This window comes from Euprymna scolopes, chromosome 43 (assembly GCF_053919585.1).
Source record: "Euprymna scolopes isolate OS-2025 chromosome 43, ASM5391958v1, whole genome shotgun sequence".
Taxonomy (NCBI): Eukaryota; Metazoa; Mollusca; class Cephalopoda; order Sepiida; family Sepiolidae; genus Euprymna; species Euprymna scolopes.
This window is the reverse complement of record NC_136524.1, coordinates 33,691,030-33,713,745: the sequence shown is the minus strand read 5'-3', so window position 1 is coordinate 33,713,745 and position 22,716 is coordinate 33,691,030. Positions and strand designations below refer to the sequence as shown.

At 31.0% G+C, this 22,716-nt stretch overlaps 1 protein-coding gene across 2 annotated transcripts in view; it reads left to right on the top strand.

Moving 5' to 3' along the window:
• Window positions 1-22,716, top strand: part of LOC145268273 (uncharacterized) — a 99,392-nt gene that overhangs the window by 67,722 nt on the left and 8,954 nt on the right. For both annotated transcript variants that reach the window (XM_080123645.1, XM_080123644.1), the window contains one exon: window positions 9,281-9,403. In XM_080123645.1, the coding sequence (XP_079979771.1) occupies window positions 9,281-9,403 (123 nt within the window). The remainder of the gene's footprint in view (window positions 1-9,280; window positions 9,404-22,716) is intronic.

Below are 22,716 nucleotides of genomic sequence, written 5' to 3'. Positions count from 1 at the left end.
GCTATTTTAGTAGAACTACCTTGAAATCTGTGATTATCCAAAGCGTTTTTTCGTCCGTGTGTATTACTACTGAGAGAGGAGTTTAATTTATTGCTAATTGCCTGGGCCACAGAATGCTAACAAGGATTCTCAAGTATTTTGTGTAGACCCAAGTGTGCTTCTAGTGCACTGCTTTTTAAAACCATGCGTAACCTTGTGTCTAACTTCCTGGAGGGACAGTAAATAAAACATATGGAGAATTAAATGCCCCAAATGATGAAACTGACATTTGAATGAGAATCTTATAGCTTTGTGATAACCAAGAATTACCATATCAGAATCTGAGTAACTTTCCTGCTTTTAAACTTTCACATGTGCAAATTTCTCTCTCAGATGAAAATTTTCTAAATTCATCTTTTATATCCACTGTTTACGTACATGCCACATGAAAACATGTTAAAGGGTTGAAGTATGGAATAAGGAAGGACCCGGAAGCCGAGAGACTCAACCGGGACACGTTTCAAGTTTCAGTCGACTGCCATTATACGTGTCATTTGTCAATAAACATACACAACCTGAGTTGTTTGCTTTATTCGTTGATTTTTAAAATAAAATAAATATTTAAGTAAACAAGAACGGAATATATTTTTAGATTTAAAGTTGAGTCTCTTGGCTTCCGGGATCTTTATTCCATACTTAATCCATTAAAGGTTCTTCAAACTTTGTGTTTATATATATATATATATATATATATATATATTGATCACTACTTATCAAGGTCCAAAGGCCACACAAAAATAAGGGCCAAATATTCTAAGGGTTTGTTTCATTGAAAACTGTCCTTGCAATTTTTTTTTTTTTTTTTTTAATCGTTTGTTTAATTATTCCTAAAGCTTCTTGGAACACAGATTCATTTATTCCTATTGAATGTTTTGGTATTTCCATTTTCTTGATTTAAATAGATGTTATTAATTTGATACTTGGTTACTGTTATATGTTGTTTTTCTGAGTTATGAGTGACACCTGAAAAAAGATCCGGTTTCTAATTTTATTTTTATTTATTGTATCCTTCTAGAAGTGATCAATATGTTTCTTCATAATGTATGACACTACGGACAAATTTATCTTTAGTTGACCCTTGACAAGTAAATATTTTCGTCTATTAGCCAAATACTAAACAAACCTACTTGATTTTTGGAATATGAGATCCTTGTTCCATGACGAATATGTACATCATAAAGACTTTTCTGTACTTTTTTATTTTAAATGAATATAATTCTAAATGTGCCAAATTTTATGTTGAAACTTGAATGTATAAACATTTGAAACTCTTCAGATGTTTTTTAAATATACTCTTTTTTTTTATGAAGGCTATTGGTTTATTAAACTTCTATTGTTTATATCATTTGACTTTGATTGTTTTATTTACAATAATAAGTTGAAAGCACATTTTTCACTTATTAATGAGTTTTGGAAGATTGCCCGTGAAATAAAAAAACAATTGTCAAAAGATAAGCGTTTTGTTATTTCTGGTCGCTACTTTGAAAAATCACTTGCAAATGTGACTGTTTCGCTTGCAATGTAAAGCCCTGTAACACTACTGAGATTAGAGTATATAACTCATGGTTTCATCACAAGATTCCTTTGTATATATAGTAAGTATCATTAAAAGCTGATAATGTCTTTTTGTTGGGCAACAACTAAATTTTATGCTCTTATTTGTGAGCCAATTCTTAAAACTAAAGAGAATAAAAGGAACATATTCCAATTGTGTGAATTTCAGTAGCAATACACATGGCTCAATAAAACACTTTGGATAATCACAGATTTCAAGGGTTTCTACTAAAATAGTCATATTTTAAAAACCAAAGCACTTTAAGTATTCAAAATACCGTTTTTGTTCGGAAATGAATATACTTTCAAATGATTTAGTAAATAACATACATTATATATTTTTAGAGTTTTAAGCAAATAAAGTGATAAAAATGTGAACATCATAAAACGGCATTTTCAGTAAAATTTTGTAATAACCCTCTCTGATTTGTAAACACTCGTACCGTGTTTCTGTTAAGAATTGTTTAATGAAATTTGGAAATTAGCCAAAAGAGATGTCATTTTTAATAATTTCGAGTGTCCGAAATTCCTTCGATCACTCGTTTTTTTTTTTGTTGTGTTAAAAAAAAAAAGATTTCAAAATGACGAGTACAGAAAATTTTGAAAAGATTTGTCTTTGAACACTCACTATTAAATAAAACAATCTTTTTACTTTTTATTCATTAAAAAGATGATTGGACAGTGATTTCTCTAGTGGTTCGTAGCAATTTAAAAACATGATATCCGAAAAAATCGTTATGAATTTGAATCAAGACTTCTGTAGTATTAGTTATAGCAGCAGAGCAATAACATGGCGTAAACAGACGTTTTGTTTTTGTTGTTTATTTTTATTCCAGATCGATTTTTTTTTTTTTTTTTTCAATTGAAAATTTGGTTATAAAAAAAATTTCTTACATGTTTAGTTAGAGCTATTTTGTTATCAAACATACAAATATTTTTAAAAATTGGGTAGTAGTAAATTTTTAAAATATTTGAACAAGTGAAGATGTGAAATACAATTGTTTTGATTTATGTGTATGAACGGTATACACTTCTAATTTTCGTCCTTTAAAAACCTTCTCAGTGAATTATTATCGAATGGAAACTAATTTACCCGATTATTAAAAAAATGAAATAAAATAAAAAAAAAACATAATCAATATTTAAATATTTGGAGGAGGTGCTAAGTTAAAAAAATAAAAACCGTAGAAAAAGACAAGAAATGTCATTAAAAATCAAAATAACATTAAATTAAAATTTTTTAACAATTTGTCAACTTTAGCAAAAACTTGTTTCTTTTTTTTATATTTAAATAGATGGGACAAAAATACTTGATATTTTTCCAAGCATCATGTTTTCTGTAAGAGGGACGTCACTTTTTTAAATAACATTTATCTTTGTCTGTTTGTCATAATTCTTGTAAAGTTACACAATGGGTAGCAAACACCCTCTTAAAAAAAAAAAAAAAACTCGCTTAATTCTATGTCTAATCCTAGGCACGAGTGGCAAGCCTCCTCCTAAAACCTTTGGCCTTAACAATAACGTTAAGTACAAGTGGCAGAACTCCCCACTAAACAAACTTCCTCTGTGAGCTCATATAAGCGTAAAAAACGTTTAAAAAGGAAAGTACACATGATTAATCTCCCATAAAAAAAATAAATTGGTCAACTGTCCTAAAACGCTAGGATCGTCTTGAAATGATGAATTATTTTACATTTATGTGAAACCAGCCCCCACTCTAAATTCTAAAGTTGTTTTTGTTTTGTTTCTATCAAGTCTTCAGGATGTTTACATATAATTTTCCTTAGCCCTATCATTAACCCAAAGTCAGAGTGGCAACCTACCCACCTTCTCATAATTGCACAAAGGCCCTCTTAAAACCATGCATAATCGCCTTTTAGAAAACAAACAAACAAACAAAACTCCCAGGATTTATCTTTCATAGGAAAAAGGGGGGGGGAGGTAATTGCCCTAAAATGCTCGAATGATTCAAAATGGGAAATCATTTTACATTAAATTATAAAATAATTTTTTTTTTTTAATCTTTTATTAAAGTTTTTCAAGTTGTTCACATGCAATTGTCTATAAAGGTAGAATCATATTTTGGAGAGGTGGTCAGATGGGGAGGGGTAACAGAAGGTTGCAATATATTCATTTTTAACCAATCCTAGATTTCGATTTCAGTTTTTGGCACATAAAATGCATTACAATTTAGCTTTGAGTTCTCTAACTTTTCTTTTAATGAATACATGGCATTTTTAAGCAATTGCAGCATAATTATGTGCATTTACTGAAGATTATTTGGAAACCATTCATTTTCTGGAGATTTTCAATAGCATATTCAGATTCCTTACACAAAAATACACTTATATGGTAAATTTCATTGCTTAGTCTTGTGTTTTAACAAAGATATAGCATTTTTACTGAAAGAAGAGTTAAAATAATGTGACAAAACGCATATGGTCTTAAAGAGGGGAAAATATCCAAACGTGCAAGGCATAAAAATAGTCATAACTTCCTTAATTTTAATTGGATTTAAAAAATTTAAAAAGATTCTTTCTTAGTTCATCAAGCTCTTTCTATATATACCGATATTGAAATATTTTAAGCTATTTAAATTTTTTCATATGTATTGCTAATTTCAGGTGTAGTTATGCCCCCCCTTTTTTTTAAGCTAAAAAAAATCATACTTCAAGATAAAAAGAAATTATCCGATAAGTATTAAATGTACGGCATAATCATATTGACACACCGGTTCCTGATAGATCACTGAAGTTAAGCAATGTTAGGAATTCCAGGTGCTGTATGTGCTCTCAACTTATCTAGGTATTGTTTCTACTCACTCTTGAGCCTCTCCTTGCCACTGGACTTAAACAGTGTCGATTCAGAAAAGGTGTGGTTAGTTATTGTGCAACCCTTGCTTCACAATTACATGCGCAGCTATCCATACAGGGGGTATCCATTGTCTCTTGGAACTGAAAAGCAGCATCAATCCTATTTATAGATAGGAGTAATAAAGAAGAGTCATGTTGAGTGGCAGAAAGGATTGCTGCATGGATACTCCTTCTTCTGGCCTTGTGGATTACGAAGAAAAACAAGTTTGATTAGAAGGACCAACGTGTAATTTAAATCGTACACACTTTCCATCTCCTAACTTTGCCACATACAAACTGAAACTCATGAAACAGGGAATAGATTAGACAATTCTGAAGAACACGTGCAATAATGGTATTGATATAAAAAACGACTACCAACAGCATGTCTGTAAGAGGAAGAGATTGCAGACAAGAAAAAAAAAGAGTGTGGGCTAATCAAATTACAAATAAGTTTCTGCACTTAATCAAGAACCTTCAAATAGGAGAGAGATTAACCAGCCTAAATATGGCAACAATAATCCTTATATTAGTCTGATAGTAGATTTGTAGAGATAGAGAATAGCGTGTGAGTAAATGTATTGTTTAGTGATACAAAGAACTTAGGTATTAACCAAAAAGGGGTCAAATATCGGTTCTTCTTCGTTAATGTAGTGAAATGCTATAATGTTGACATACCGGTTACCTTTAGATCACTAAAGTTAAGCAATGTTGAGCCTGGTTAGTACTAAAATAGGTGACTATTTGGGACTTCCAGGTGCTGTATGTGTTCCTCCCTTAATTTGCCTTGTTATTTTTGTTTGCTTAAAAATTATATATTACGAGATTGAAGCACAGGGAGAGGTTACACATTAAAAAACAAGAAACCCCCTTAAATTGTAGGCATTATAAAAAACACCTCAGCAATCTAAACATTATTTATTAAACTTTATTAAACTAAAAGTAATTATTTATAACAACTTTCCTTTTTAATATCAATATTTGTATCAAGTATGAACCTCATTTTGTTTCAGATCTGAATAATACTATACCACATTAACCCATTTCATTTGGTTCCACAATACACTGGCTAAGCAAGTGTATATAAATGCATGTGCATGCTTTCAAAGGCATATATATAAATATATAATTATTTACTATAATAATATATATATATATATATATATATATATATATATATATATATATATATCTCCATATAATTCCCTACTAATACTTTCCCTTTACTGGCATATTACATTTTCTTTGCAAAACTTAAATGCTGTACAACTAGCAATACCAGACACCTTTGTTTATGACTTATATTGACATCACCCACATTCCTTAATTGGAATCTAATTGTTTATTTCGACATTCAATTTGAAATTTCGATTATTTTATTACCTGCACTATTAGTAGCAATACACATGAAAAAATTGAAATAGCTTAAAATATTTCAATATTAGTATCTATAGAAAGATGATGAGCTAAGAAAGAATCTTTATAAATTTTTAAAATCCAATTAAAATTAAGGAAGTTATGACTATTTTTGTGCCTCACACGTTTGGATATTTTTACCTCTTTAAGACCATATGCGTTTCGTCACATTTTTTACAGTAAAAATGCTATATCTTTATTAAAACAGAAGATTAAGCAATGAAATTTATCATATAAGTGTATTTTTGTGCTAGGAATTAGAATATGCTACTGAAAATTTCCAAAAATTAATGGTTTCCAAATAATTTGCAGTAAATATACATAAATATGCTGCAATTCCTTAAAAATGCCATAACAAAGATATAGCATTTTTACTGAAAAAGTAGTGTAAAAAATATGACAAAATGCATATGGCCTTAAAGAGGTAAAAATTTCCAAACATGTGAGGCACAAAAATAGTCATAACTTCCTTAATTTTAATTGAATTTAAAAAAATTTTAAGATTCTTTCTTAGCTCATGAAGCTCTGGTTCCGAGTCCAAAAACTCTAAGCGACAAGTCAACATGTTTTGTGCATTCATTTTTTTTACAGACTGTAATTATGGTGTAATGATTCGGAAGACGAATGATAAGTTAATAAGGCTTTGCTCATTTAGAATCACATCATCATCATCATCATGACTGGCTCCTTGCCTGGACCAATGTGACTCTTCCTCTCCAGAGTTTCCTGCCTTCCATCAGTTGCCTCAGATCCTCAGGTTCACAGTTGGCATCGTGTGCTATTTGCTGGATGTACGTGGATCTAGGCTGTCTTTTTCTTGCGTGTTCGTGTCATGGAGTCCATAGCAATACATCACTCACCAATTCATGCTTGCTCCTCAGACAATGACCAGCAAATCGTAGGCATCTTTCTTTGATGGCATTAGATATGGCAGGTAGGTTGCCATAAAGTTGCTGCTTCATGGGATGAGTTTGCGAAGATATATTTAATACTGTTTGTAGCATACGGGTGTATGCTATGATTTTGCGAAGATATATTTAATACTGTTTGTAGCATACGGGTGTATGTGCCGTCTAGTTTTCTTTCCAATCTTTTGGTGAGTGTCCAGGTTGTAGCACCGTAAACAAGGACAGACTCTACCACTGCCCTGAAGAACCGCCTTTTGAGTTTGTTAGTTAGTCCCGAAGTCCATAGTGAACGCAGCTCATCCAATGCGGTCCATGCTTTTGAGATGCGAATTTCGATATCTCTCTGTGTGGAAACTATGTTGCTGTCCAGATACGTAAACTCAGCGACTTCTTTCAGTGTTGATCCAACCAGAGCCCTGATCTCTCCTTTCACATTGAAAGTCAGTAAATTTTGTTTGTTTTTTTAGAATCACAGGTTTGCTGAAATAGAAGAATGAAAAATTTCTAAGATTTTATACAAAGTAACAATGCTAATATGACAATCCTCATCTTTAAAGTTGTTGTTTAACCACATTTTGGCCAACTCTTTCTCTGGCCTTCTTTAAGTGCCTGTGGAGCAGTGATAGAGGCATTGAGTCTCTACTGTTTCAGGTGAGCATTGTGTGAAGATAGCATGTTCAATCCTACGCAAGCAAGGTCAGAGGATTAGTTGGCCGAAACATGGAGGGACAACAATTATAGGAGTAGTAATTACTGGGGATATAGTTATGAGACCTGGCATTCCTTTCCCGTCATGGTTAATCACTTGATGAAGGCCAGAGGATGAGTTGTCCGAAACGTGGTGAAACAACTACTATGGAGATGAGAATAACAGTCTGCAAAAAGAATGAATGAAGCTTCATCTCAAAAGGATCCCAAAAATAAAAAACAAACAAAAATATATATAAATAAATAAGCCAGCATTTTGTCTATCTTTTAGAAGAAGGGAATTAATCAAGTTGGCTTGATGCAAATTCAGAGTTTTTGTTCTCGGAATAGTAAATTTTTTATTTATTTATTTTTTTTTTTTTAATTTCTACTTGCTTATTTTCTTTGATTTTTGGTGTCCACTAATATTTTTTACAGATTAGTAGTTTTTATAAGTTTTCATGCTATTTTATTTTTATCTACCATACTTCACTTAAGATTAAATCTTTTCCAAAATAAATTGCTGGCATTGAATAAGTTGAAAAGTTCATCCATTGTAAATTAAATCGAATCAACATTTTATCTGTCTTTAAATGGGCCCTTCTTCATTATAATAACGAAATTCAAAAATTAAAATATTGAATTTCAAGTAAAACCAATGGTATCTACTTAATCGTTATGTCACAGTAATGAACATATCCAAAAATTACAAAAATGATTGAGTAGACAATTATTAATGAAAACAGACAGATGTTGTAGTTTGCTTAAAGCCTTGTGTGTAGTGTGAAAGGAGTTGTGCTTGAAGACTATATCAATACGGTTCTAGGAAACACCATGGACACGAGTTAGCATATAAAAGAATGACAATATTAGAAAAAATTATTAATAACTTTCAATTATATTACATTTATTTACCAACATAATATGTCGTAGAAGATGGTAGGTATTGATGTCCCTAATTTTCAATAGTATCCCTTCTTCAATGGGGGAAAATAAAAAGAAACGTGTACAACTGCTCAACGAGGCTTTCCTTTATTTCCTTTCATTTATTTATTTATTTTTTTTTTCATTTCTTTATTTCTGGAAGTCGGTGTCGCAGAATGGCTGTCAAACCAATTTCCAGGATACAAGTTGTGATGAATTATTATTAATTAGTATTGTTGGGAATTATTGTAGCTTTTTTTTTTTATTTTCTTATGTATATAAATGAATAATTTTTGCATATTACACTTAAAGTGTATTTGGAATGTTAATGACTGCTGTATTGGTGTTGTGTAATATCTGGTTTGGGTAAAGCGAATAGTTTAAGGGAAACCACCCTAAGTGTACTTGAAGTTGTTCTTTTGCCAAAGTGTATATGTCAATATGTATATGCATACACGCCTGTGTATATGTGCGTGATACATATATATGCAACAGTTTTCAGACACTTAGTGAAGATTGAGTTTTGCTAATTTGGCTTAAGATTTTCAAAATTTTCAGAAAACATTTACTTTCTTTGTTACAATTCAAATTCTCCGTTTCTTTTTTTTTTTTTTCTTTTAAGCAAAACTTAATTTTCACTAATTTGAAAACTATTTTCATTAATAATTCATTTTTTACTTTATCTATTTTTGTAATTTTTGGATATTTTCATTACTGCGACGTGACAATTAAGTAGATACCATTAGTTTTACTTGAAATTCAATATTCTGATTTTTGAATTTTGTTGTTATAGCGAAGAAGCATCATTAAATGTATTTTTTTGTTTACACTTTTCATGATCTTTGTTTGTATCCTGCAATTTCTTTTTTTTTTTTTTTTTTTTTTTTTTTTTTTTTTCAGAATCGATGATGATGAAAACCAAACTTCGAAGAAGACGCAACGATCACTTCACATTGTGGAAGATTTAAGTAATGACATTTTAGCTCCTAAAACAGTTTTACCAAGGAAAATTCTGCAAGAAATGTAAATATTTAACATGCATATACACACATGATTCTGTTTAATTTTCAAATTCACAATTACAAAATATTGAATAAGCCTTGTTTTTGTGCTTTGTTTTTCATAATTTTTTTGTCTTTTTTTGCATTACTATAAAACAAAACTGGCTGAAGTTTCTTTTATGGTATATGTAATCTTAACCCATTAAGTTCCAACGTATCTGGTCTTTTGAGTTAAAACTTGGTGTAATGACTAAAAATAAAGTGAAAAAATAAATTTGTTTTATTTAGATAGCAAAATATTTCCTCTCCTATAAATAGCATAACTGAATGCATGATATATTTTAGAAATCAATAAGCTATACATTCAAGATAAAATTTACACATTATGCTACGGAACAAATCAATTCACGCAAAGAATTCTATTGCATTGTCGTCAATGAGTTAATGACTTATGATTTCAAGATTCAATTATATAAGTTCATACATAATTGAAAACTATTGAATTTTAACAAATTTCACAAGAATTTTTTTTCAAGATGGTTCCAACAACTCTCAAGTTGATGAATATTGATGAATTCTATCCTTTCTTCAGAGACATTATGCAATAAACAGTACTATTATATATTATCTTATAGATTAAAAAAAAACATTTTTTATCCTATTTATAGGACAAAACTTTATGGGTTAATAACATGAAAAATCAATTTCATGGAATTGAATCAAGAGCAAGGTAAAGAAAGTAGATTTTTTACATGAATAATAACAAAATATAAATTATGATACTTATTATAAAGTATTTTGAATAACCCTCATTTTAATTATTATATATACATATACTAGCAAAAGTACCCGTCGTTGACTGGATTCAAAAACGGTCTACAGAAAATGGACTCTGATTTATGAAAGTATGATAGGTTATGAAAAGGAAGGGTTGTAAAGAGATAGCTTTGAATTTGGGGATATCAAAACCAAAGCAAAATATGATGAAAGTAAAAATGAAATAGATAAACCCCATAATTTATTATACCATACCTGTTCACACTGAAACACTTATCACAATATTCTGTGCATCTATATTAAAAAACCTTGTTAAACTTTGTGACATATTTCCATTCTAATGGAGGTCAGGCGCAAACGAACACCCCATAATTTTATTATACCATATTTCTTCAAACTGAAACATAATTATGAAAGTATACTTATGCAGATAGATATGAAAAGTCTTTCTTAAAGTTTGTGGCTATTTCCATTCTATTGAGGCCAGGCGCGAATGCAGACCCCACAATTTTATACCATCCCTATTTAAGTTAAAACATACTTATCAAAGTATTATTATGGACATCTATATCAAAAACACTTGTAAACGTTTTTTTTTTTTCATTTTTAAATTTTTTATTTCCATACTTTGTGGACCAGGCACATACGCAGACCCCACAATTTTAATGAATCATCATTATGCCAGATCAAACATATCCATTCCTGTGTCTCGATACATCTTCTATCATTATATGTGATCAGTTTTCTATAATAGTCAACTATATAGGAGCCTATTCGTGACCAGACACACACACGCAGACGTTCAGCTTTATATTATAGATATATATATATATATATTGTATATTTTGGCAGCAAGTCATTATTCAAGCATGTCTGATTGAACACGACAGTTATTCTTTTTTCTGATCTTTCTGGATATCTTTTTAATTTCGGCAGGCATGTTTTATATATATATATATTGCCATATATGTTATTTAGTTTTAGCATTTTATTGCGGTTTTACAGTATCACCAATCATTAGAAGTCAGAAACATGTGATCATTTGATACCTACAAACTGCTGTAAAACATTAAAAATAAATAGATTTTATCATTTTACAATTAACTAGTAGGGCAAAAATGCAACTTCTATCCCTTTCTTTTTCTCCATTTCCTCTCCACCCTTCTCTGCCTAGCCTATTCCTTTTACATGATAACATTAAAAGATGTATGTATGTGTTGATAGCCTTAAATGATATAAAGGGTTATGCTGAAAATGGGGAGAAAACAAAAAAATAACTTTGTGGGAGTTTATGTATTTTTCAAGTTTATGCTCGCTTTTTGTGTATGCCTGTAAAAGGCTTTTTTCGCTGGACGTCTCGATCAGCTCATTCCTTTTTAAAACTTTTTATATCACATCAAAATGATAATATCTAAGAGTTACGAACGGGGGTCGCCTGTCTATTTAATTTGCCCGACTTTCACGCATTATTTTTTCCAGATTTTTAGAGTGTCCCATGTATCTTTCGCTTTTCAGTATAAAACTGGTTTGCAGCCGCATCATTTTTCAAGGTCAAACATCACGCGACTTAAGTTTCTCGCACCTGTTAATTTCGTTTTATAAACGTTAAATTAAGATGCTTTTCATTCCTTGTCTCTCGTGTCAGATGGTTAGGTCCCAGGGTTTTTTTCTCCATTTCGTTTCCACCTCCACGTCAAAGGTTTGGGGTTCAAGCCTACCTTCCTACTAAAACTTTTTTTTTCTTTTACACCTCCAAAAAGGGTTGTTTTGCCCCCCCCCCAAACACATGCACCTACAAACACCTTGTCCGCACCGGGTACCCCCCCCCCCCCCCAGTATATATATAATGCACACTCTAGACTTTTTAGTTTGTTATATGTATTTAGGAGAACACAATTAACTTATGTTTAAGTTAACTTAATAAATATTAAGGATTTAGAGAATATTTATTTGAGCAGTCTTTTAAGTGATACCAGAAATTAAAATTGTATAATTGATTGTAACAAGAGACAAGGTATATTGACTTAGGACCAAACATAGCTATTAACCATACCAATTCTTAGAATTCTTAATAAGTGTAAATTACATTTGATAATACATGCACATAGAAATATGAATAGAAGGCGAATTATAAAGAAATAGTAAAAATCAGATAGGAGGATGATTCAAATTTTAAAAATATTTGGAAACGATAAGATGGAAAGTATACAAGAGAGTTAACAAATGTAGATAAATAAAGACAAGTTTTAACGTAGGATATTAATTTATTGTAAAATGCAGAATTACTTTTGGCGGTAAAGTAATTCAGTTAATCTAGATTGATTCATTCATGTTGCTAGTATATGATAATCGATATATAAATCTCACCTGTCTGTTTAAATGTATGTATTCATGTTTGTATATCTGCCTAAAACTTTTGACAGAAGCGATGGATTTTCACGAGATTAGTATCATTTTGAAGCCTGACCCTTCGGACGACAAATATTGAAAAATTGGCTAAAAACATTAATTCCTTCACCCTCAACCGGGCACTTTTCTACAGGAATGGGTTGCTTTTATCGCCGATATTTTCGAAAGTCATCCCCTCTTTTTGATTGGCTAGCCTTAATTTAAACCTACACCACTTCCGGTTTGGCGATGGGCACAACAGCAATGTCATTTTTTTATTTATATTTTTTTTTCACGTTCTTTGCCTCCTTCGTGGTACAGGTTCGAGCCTGCCTGCCTGCCTACTTACACTTTTTTTTTTTTTTTTTCAATACGCATTTCCAAACACCCGGGCAACGCAGGGCACCTGGGCTAGTATAATAGAAAGCAAACAGAAAATATTTTTTCTGGTGTCGAATATAAATATAATAACAATGGAAATATATTTAAATGATTAATATGCTTTACTTCAATAATCTAATGTATATTAGGGTAAGAAAATATTCATTATTGAACATTAATTAAATATAATAAAGAGAAAATCTAAGAATATAAAAGAAAGATTTAAAAAATGACCGCAAGATGAAAGTTTTAACATACATAATGGGTATTGACATTTGGGTAAATCTTTTTAATCGGTTTTTGGCCAGAAATTTGGTTGTCAAAGTTCAACGATTTGACCTTTGAAAACTCTACCAAACTCCTCCGCCAATTTTGTGTCTAAACACTTGAAATTTTAGATGTAGGTTACTTGGATATGGATCAAATTTTTTAATTTGATTTGAGTCCAAAACAATGAGTGTTTAAGGGGTCAAAATTGGGGTCAGTTAAAAAAAATTTGAATTCTGTGGTCTCTACCAAATTACTCAGCCAACTTTTGGTCTAAACATTTGAAATTTTACACAAAGTGTATTCAGACATAGGGCAAGCTTTTTAATCAGTTTTTAGCTGAAATTTGGTTGCCAAGAGACTCAAAGTTCAAAAGATTTGACCTTTACGGTCTCTAGCAAACTATTCAGCCAATTTTGAGTCTAAACATTTGAAGTTTTACATAAAAGGTATTCAGACATGCAGCAAGCTTTTTAATCAGTTTTTGGGCGAAAATTTAGCTGCCAAGAGGTCAAAGTTGAAAGAGTTGACCTTTGCAGACTCTACCAAACTCCTCTGCTAATTTTGGATCTACACACTTGAAATTTTAGATGTGGGGTTACCTGAACACGAGTCAAACTTTTTAATATATATATATATATTATGCACATAAAGTTATAATAATAAATATAATGTTTTAATATATATAATTATGCACATAAAGTTATGAACAGTACATAGGGCCCAAGCAAAGCCGGTCTGAACTGCTAGTTATAATTAATTTTAAAAATTGAATCAGCAGAGTTGCTTCCCTTTAACTGTTGATAAACATTTTAAAGAACAGAAGAAAAAAAATCTATCTTGAATAATCAAATCAGCATGCTCAACGTAAACAAAGAGATGTAAAAAAATACACAAATATAACAATCTTATATTTAGTGTTGTGGTTAACAAATAAAATTATTAAATACATCAATTTTAACTATCAAACCAATTCTTCGCAAAAGTAAACAAAAGGAAATCAGATGTGTAGTTTCGAATCTAATTCAAAACATTTTATCGCATAAAAAGTATTTTAACAAAGAACAAATTTTGAATGTAACAATTAATATAAGTTAAAAATAGAACTGAAATGTGGTATAATAAAAATAAAATGAAATATTAAAATAAAAATAAAATGATATACAAACAATAAAAACTTTAAATTTAATAATATTTACTGAGATACGAAAAATAATGAATTAAGATAAACACAGTATGAAGGTTATCTTTACGAGAAGATTGTTGGCAGTATGTGTCGATTATTTGAACCATATAAGTTAGAAATAATGTTTTCCTGTTTTTTAAGGAATTTATCTGGTAAGCAAGCCACTAATAATGCGATAAAGACCTAATTTTGTAGAAATTTTAAATATCACAATTAATATAACTTAAAAATAGAACTGAAATGTAAAATAAATAATAAAAATAAAATAATATACAAAAAATAAAAACGTTAAAATAAATTTAAATAATAATATTTACTGAGATATGAAAATAATGAATTATTGTTAGTTGCAAGTATTGTTGTTAGTTGTCATAATTTTCATTTTGAAATATAATCAATTAATAACTGAGGAGATTTGATTTTGGAACTTTGAAAGCTATATATATACATACACACTCCTATAAATTTGGGCTTTTTGTGTATTGGTTTTCATATTAAACCTCCTTTTTTTTTTCTTTTCATTTAAAAAGAAATTGTGGATTTGCATTCATCTGCAAAAGAGCTAGCTAATTTGCATATTCTTTTAAACATTCACTTTAATTAATTCCCTATTAGTCTTTTTGGTTTTCTTATGGAATAATCATCCTTAGTTAACTATTATGTGTAATTATATTCATGCAGATATTCTATAGGATTTACACTTGCGTAATATTTGCATAAAAAGCTTATAGTAAACACAAACCACTTTCTATATATATATATATGCGTGTATATATATATAAATATATTTGTTTAAAAAATTTTGCCTATCAAACTCCTCTGTCAGTTTTTGGTATACAGACATAAAACTTAATATATAGGGTATTCGAACCTATGCAAAACTTTATATTTGAGTTTTAGCAGGGGAAAATCGGTGTGAAAATGAAAAAAATAGAATTTGCCAGGTGAAAGTCGAATGATGGCATTACAAATATCCATGTGTAATGTAATAATTATTGGTTCATGTTTTAATTTTTATCCTTGAAGCAAACCTGTCTTTATAGCTCAGGTATTAACGTCAAAGGACAAAGTAAACCATAAGCGCAATTGTTTTAGTTTTAATTTCTGGTTGTGACGCACAAGCTATTTTTTTTTATTTTTTATTTTTTTTTTTTAAACTTTTTAAATCATTACTATATATTGGGTCCAATATAATAACAAATACAAAATCTGCATTAATTAAAATATATATAAGCATATTTTACAACTGTGCAATGCCTGGCAGCCTGCTAGTGTGTGTGTGTGTATATATATATATATATATATGTGTGTGTTATAAAAAAATGTTTGAAGGTACAAAACTTATATATAGATTTAAATAAAATATGTGGAAATTTCTCTAGAACTCTTTCGGCTATCATCTCTTCAGAAAAAAAAAAATCGATAGCAAGCAAAACAATATTATTTGCGAAAATAAAGGGCACTAAGGGGAATTCGGATGCGCCTCCCTTAGTGCTCTTCATTTTCACCAATAATATTGCTTTGCTTTCTATCGATTTTTTTTTTTTTTTTTTCTGAAGAGATGATAGCCGAAAGAGTTCTAGAGAAATCTCCACATATTTTATTTAAATATATAGCTATCTAGTTTAGAGCTGCCGGCTGTCAACATGACAGTTGTAGGTTCAATCCACGACTAGGGAAAGGTGCATGTCTAACCGCACTGACGAGTTGTGATATAACAAAACAGTACTGTATGTGGATGATTATTTATATATATGTATTGTTACAGCCTGAGTAAAAATAATGTTATGTTAATATTAATATATTATCATCCCACATTAATATTTATATTTTACCGGAACGCTTAACTCCTGAAGGAATATCCTGAGTTCTGTGGTTAACAGTGAAATACACAAGATGAGAAAATTAGAAAAGAAACAGGCACAAAGCAATGATTAAACAATGAAAAGTTAAATTTTATATTATAATAAAAAAACTTCTAGCCGTTAATTTAGAATGAGTGCTTTATGGTTGAATGTTAAATTTGTGCTCATTTTTGCATTAAATACTAATGCTTATTAATCTCTAATGGCGCATAGAACAGATACCATAATACTTAAATTGTTGCACCTTATTATAACAGATTATGCAAAATTTCAGTCAGATCGACTCACTAGTTTCTGAGAAAAAGTTCAATGAAAAGACAAAGAAAAAAAAAATATATATATATATATATATTTCATTGAACAGCATGGATAATTCTTGTTTTTTTCTCTTGCGAATCCATCTTTTCTATTAGGTAGGCCAACATTCGAATATTGTGTTAGTGTAAAAAGAAATTTGTTGTAGTCACAAACGTTTTCGATTTCTATGAATCATCTTCAGGCGAGTGATAAATAAATAAAAAAAAGTGTATTTATTGAAAAAAATTGGTTGATAACACTTGTGTACCCTCTCCGTCATATTGAGCCAGATTGATGGTCGGTTTATTTATGCAAACGATTGGGAGGTGCAGGTTACAATATCAGACAGCTAGAATGACTTTTTTTTTATTGTTTCTAAATTCGTTTTTTTGAGATGTCATGTGCTACTAGATGTTGACAGACGGAGTTGTTCGGGGAAGACAGGTGACATGTAAGCAAGTGAGAAATGCTGGTCCTAGTCATGTCAATGTATGAATTCTTTTTGGAGTCATATAGGGGAATGTGTCTCCAAAAGCAATTTAATTTGAGTCCAGTCTAAATTTACTGGAAGACAATGGAAGTGGTCCTAAATCTCTAAGTGCCTTCCTAACCTGAAACAGTTATGGGTTGACAAACTTCCTTTAAACCTCAAATTTATTCTATTTTTTGATCATATTCATGTATGTATAAAATTGTCTAGGGAGATTATAAAAGTTGTCCTGAAATCTCTGGATTATCTTCCATGTGCTGAATATCTATTATGTGTTCCCCATCTCTTAGTGATCCTTTGGAACAGAATCTCCTTAGTACTTCGAATACGTATAACTGATTTGAATAAAATTTAAACCATATATATATGTATATGTCATCCATATACAGGACTGTTTCGCTGTTTCACAGCTCATCAGTGCAGCTAGACAAGCAACTACCTCAAACCAGGATCGACCCCCCCCCCCGATTACCCAAATGACAGTCGGAGCTTGTAACCGTTGTGCTATACAGCTAGTGAATTAACAATGTTTTGACATTATTCAAATACCTATGCTCAATTTGTTTACACAAAGAGCCTCCAGTTAATGTCAGTTATCCAGAGAGAAAATGAGCCATTTCCGGGACTCTCTCTTAGTTTATTCAGACTTGTATATAACCATGTTTATTGGTTTTCTTTTTATCTATTTTTGTGGGATATTTTATTTCATCCTCCAGATAATATCTGGTCATCAGGAGAGAATATGCACCATTACGGGGCCTTCGTCTCTTTTTTTTTTTTTTTTTTTCTGTTACTACCACCCTCCCCACCCACCCACTGATGTGAATCCGATTATCTGAATTTTCATTTGAATGAACTGCTCAAATAAAAAAATTGACATTTAATAATTTAGTGTTTCCTGTTACGAGCAATGGTTTTGCGCCTGTCATTTAAATGTTCAAAGGCTGCATCTAACATGTTACGACAAACTTATATCGAAAAGAATTAAAAAGAAAAGTAGAAAAGAAAAATAAATAAATATAATAAAACAAATAAACTAAATTTTAAATACAATTACTAGAAATGAATAAATTTAAATTAAATGAATAAATAAGATTAAAATATAAATAATTAAATAAACGAATAAATAAATCTACTTGTTACATGAAGGGCTGTCCCCTTATGTAAGTAAGAAGACATAATATATACAACATACTCACAGACATAACTACACTTTTCTCTTATAATTTTTGGGTAATTACTTTGCCAGCCAGCCATCTATCCTCATTGATTCCAAGAATATTTTGGCTATGTACTAGTAATGGGCCAGTTTTACGTTTTGGTCCAATCCACATTTTTCTCCCTCGGCAAAAAACTTTCGGTTTATGTTAGCTGCTTCAGACTTCATGTGATTACTTATTGTTGTGGTCAGTTCCTCCAGTACTCTGTTATAACACCACGTATATCGGCCACTAGCAAGGGCTACTTAACAGGAACCAAGAACATGTTCCATAGTCTGTGTTTTTTTTTTTTTTTGTATAAAAGACAGGTTGAATTGTCCTCCTTTTTTTATTTGGCGAGGTTAGTCATTGACGAAAGCATGTCATAAGTTGAGCGTATTATGAAGCTCAACCTTAGCAGTGACATATGCTAAATGTTGTTCAATGTAATGGATCTTTGCACAGCTTCTTCTGAGTTTGTCCATTGTCTCTACTTTTGAGCTTTTTGCTTTTCTCTTTGCTCTTTATTTCCTGAATGACCAGATTTCTGTGATCTTTGGCTGTAGCCATAGACCATCCTTGAATTCTAGTCATTCCCAGCAGAGATTTCTCTGTCCAAGAAACTAGGTTTTCTTTTGCTTCATTTATAGCATCTCCAACTCTCCACTTCCTTCCTGTTTTGATAGAGGGTTGTACTGTCTTTACCACTGTGTCATTGGAATTGTCCAGCATCATATAGAACTTGATTTTTCCAAGTTTGTAACTGTTAAGTTTTGAGACATTGTGTTGAACACAGATGGCGGCGTAGTTCAGATCAGTAACCAAGATGGCGGCGTAGTTCAGATCAGTAACCAAGATGGCGGCGTAGTTCAGATCAGTAACCAAGATGGTGGCGAAGAATTAAATGCAGTCCATGACGTAGCAAATGGTGAACTGATTGAATCCAAAATTCGACGATTTTTATAATAATTTTGCAACGTTTTGATTGGTTGTTTAGCACAGCCGTTGGTTATAAAAATGATTGGCGAATCCATTCGTCTCATACCCCCCCCCCCCCCATCACAAGTCAAAAACATTTTACACACCCCCTTTTTTGATATAATGGAAAAATCCTTTCGGATTCAATTTTGGTTTCACTTGAGAAAAGGAAAGAAAAATAAATAAAAATAAATGAACAAAGAAAAATAAACCAATAAAATAATTGTTTTTTTTTTCTTTTCTTTTTCTTCTGGTTCTATGGGAATTTGTCTTTATTCTCATCGGTCAAAAAGAATTAATATGTTGGTATAATGTGTGCAAAAGAAGCCATTTTTTTTTTGTTTTGGATACGTATAAAAATAAACACTTTTTAAATATATGTAAACATACAAATAGAATACTTTTCAAATACATATAAACATATGCACAAAAATTCACAAATATACATTTTTGTTTTGTTTTAACAAATGTTTGCCAAAAAAAAAAAAAGATACAAAAAGAACTATTTGGCAAAATAGGAGGTTTACAAAAGGGTTTTAACAAGTGGCTTTTTTTTTTTTTGTAACAAAAACTGGAAACATTATGTTAGGTATTAATTGGTTAATTTGGTTAGTAAGGCAGAAATGGTCGCAGTTTAACGTCGTGCCTGGGACAATTTACAATTTTTTTTTTGTTTTGGTGTGATTTTAACTGTTCATGCTTCTCCTTTTGGGTTTCTGAAAAGAGATTTATTCATAATTAGATTCCAAAAAGTTCGGTTATAAAATGTCTTAATTTTATTCTTTTTATAGGTTTAGTGAAAATGTTGGCTATATTATTCTCAGATGTCACATAAGTAAGAGTAATAGATTTTTTTCTTATTTCATCCCTTATAAAATGATATCTGATATCAATATGTTTCGACCTTTGATGAATCATAGAATTATTTGCTAATAAGATACTGCTCTGATTATCACAATGAATTACTATAGGTTTTTTACTTAGATCTGGTTTTAAAATAGATTTTAGAAGGGTGTTCTGCGCGGAATGAGTAAGAGCCACATATTCTGCTTCACAAGTAGAAAGTGCAACAATTTGTTGCTTTTTAGTTTTCCAAGAGATCATAGGTCCAGTCTTTGACAGTCTAAAACAATACCTCGCTATACTCTTTCTATCCTCAGAGTTAGCCCAATCTGAATCCGAGAAGCCTTCTAAATTTAGAGGATATGTGAATTTTTTAAATCTTAAAGATTGTTCCTTGGTTCCTTTTAGGTAACGAAGGATTTGTTTTGCACGATTAAGGTCTTTAATTGTCGGTTTCGATAAGTTTTGAGATAGCTTTGTTACAGTGTAACATATGTCCGGCCTTGTTGCGGTCATCAAGTAGATGAGGCTTCCTACCATTTCCCTGTATATTCGGTTATCTATGAATTTTGTTTTGGTCCCTATATTTTTATTTATTTCCATTTCGACGGGAGTTGAACGCGGCTTACAATCTTGCATTCTGAATTTGAGCAAAATTTTTTCAATGTATCGTGATTGGTTCATAGTTATAGTTTCATTTTCACAGGTAAATTTTATACCGAGGAACCATGACAGTCGTCCAAGATCGGCCATTTTAAATTTTATATTTAATTCATTTTTAACATCTCTTAAAGTGTTGTCACAGTTTGAGGCGAGTAATATATCGTCAACCCAAAAAATCAAAATCAACAATTTATTACCTACATTTTTGGTATACATGCACGCGTCTACAGGACATTGTTTGAATTCCTGTTCTATTAAATAATTATGGAGTGTTAAATTCCAATTGTGTGCACTTTGTTTTAGTCCATATAACGATTTATTTAATTTCCACACCCAATTTTTATTTTTCATTTTAAATCCCTCTGGAGGGTAAATCTAGATTTCACAGTCAATCGGAGCATTTAAATAAGCATTTTTTACATCCATTTGATGTATTTTTAAATTGTACTGTGTGGCAAGTTGTAATAAAATTCTAATTGTCGTTAAATTTGTCGTTGGTGAAAATGTTGCACAATATTCCACTCCAGGAATTTGTGAGAAACCTTTCGCTACAAATCTTGCTTTAAAAGTTTCACTGCCAGAAGCTGTGATTTTTTTTTTTTTTTTTTTTTTTTGAAAAAACCCAGCGTGAAGAAATTATATTTTTATCTGTTGGTTTTGCCACTATTTCGTATGTGTTATTTTCAGATAAAGCTTTCAATTCGGATACCATAGCTTGTTCCCATTCTTGGTGGTTTTGTGAATTAACCGCCTCATAACTTTCCGGTGCGCTGTTCAACGAATAACAGTGATCCACGGCGTAATCTTGTATCTTTTCAATTTGTAAGAAGTCTGGCCTTTTTCGCTCCCTTATTGGGTATCGACGTGTCTGGTTACTGTTTTCGTCAGAAGTACTGTAATTGTCGTTATTAATACTTTCATTGTGATTGATTAAGATGCTAGGTAATATTTCACGTTTTTCATTCACTGGATCGCCATTTTTTAAATTTAATGTATCATTGAATTTTACACATCTAACCCTTTTTATGGCATTTTGAGCTGCAAAGTAGATTAAATATGCAGGACTATATTTATCGTAACCTACGAAAGTACCTTTTTCGCTTTTAGTATTTAGTTTACTAGTGTTTTCTATAAATGCAAAACAATCAGAACCAAATAGATGCAGTCTATTCATTTTAGGTTTTATACCACAAAACGCTTCATACAGCGTTTTTCCTAGCCTCTTATTGAACGATCTATTTCTGATATATGCTGCTGCCATTAAAGCGTATGTCCATAAACTATGCGCTAATTTCGATTCGATAAGTAGGCATCTTGTCATCTCAAAAAGGGTTCGCCATGCCCTTTCAGCTGTGCCATTTTGGAAGGGGGAGTACGGCGCCGATTTCTCATGTTTAATACGGTGGTTAATTAGTAGAAGTTCAAAGTCTTTACAGTCCCATTGTCTGAGCGAATACATTTTACTGAACTGTACGGGGCAACATCAGCTAAATATTTCTTAGTGGCGAGGATAGTGTTGGATTTGTTTGTTTAGAAAATAAACCATAATTAAACCGGAAAAATTATCAATAAAGTTCAAAACGTACCTTAGATTGTTTCTCCCTAACGGGCTGATTGGACCTGTTAAGTCACAATGCACAAGTGAGAGAATTTTCGTAGCTTTTTTGTCTGGCGTTCGGCTTATATCTGCTGTATTGCAGTGTCCTAGAATTTTATGCCAGGTTTCCAAGTCGTGACAGGCAGTTTTTGAGGGAACCATGCTTTTTAAATAATATAGTCGGCCATTTTCTTTAATGTCAAATACAGTTCCATTGGGGTATGTCAATTTTGATGTATTTTGGCCAAATTGTATATTCGCACCTTGTTTAATTGAAGCCTGCACGGAAAATATGTCTTGCTTAAATGTAGGTATAAACAGAGCATTCTTTAGAATACAGTTATAGATTTCGCCTTTATTATTTTTTAGGTATATTTTAGCATCGCCTCTTTTCAAGACTATAT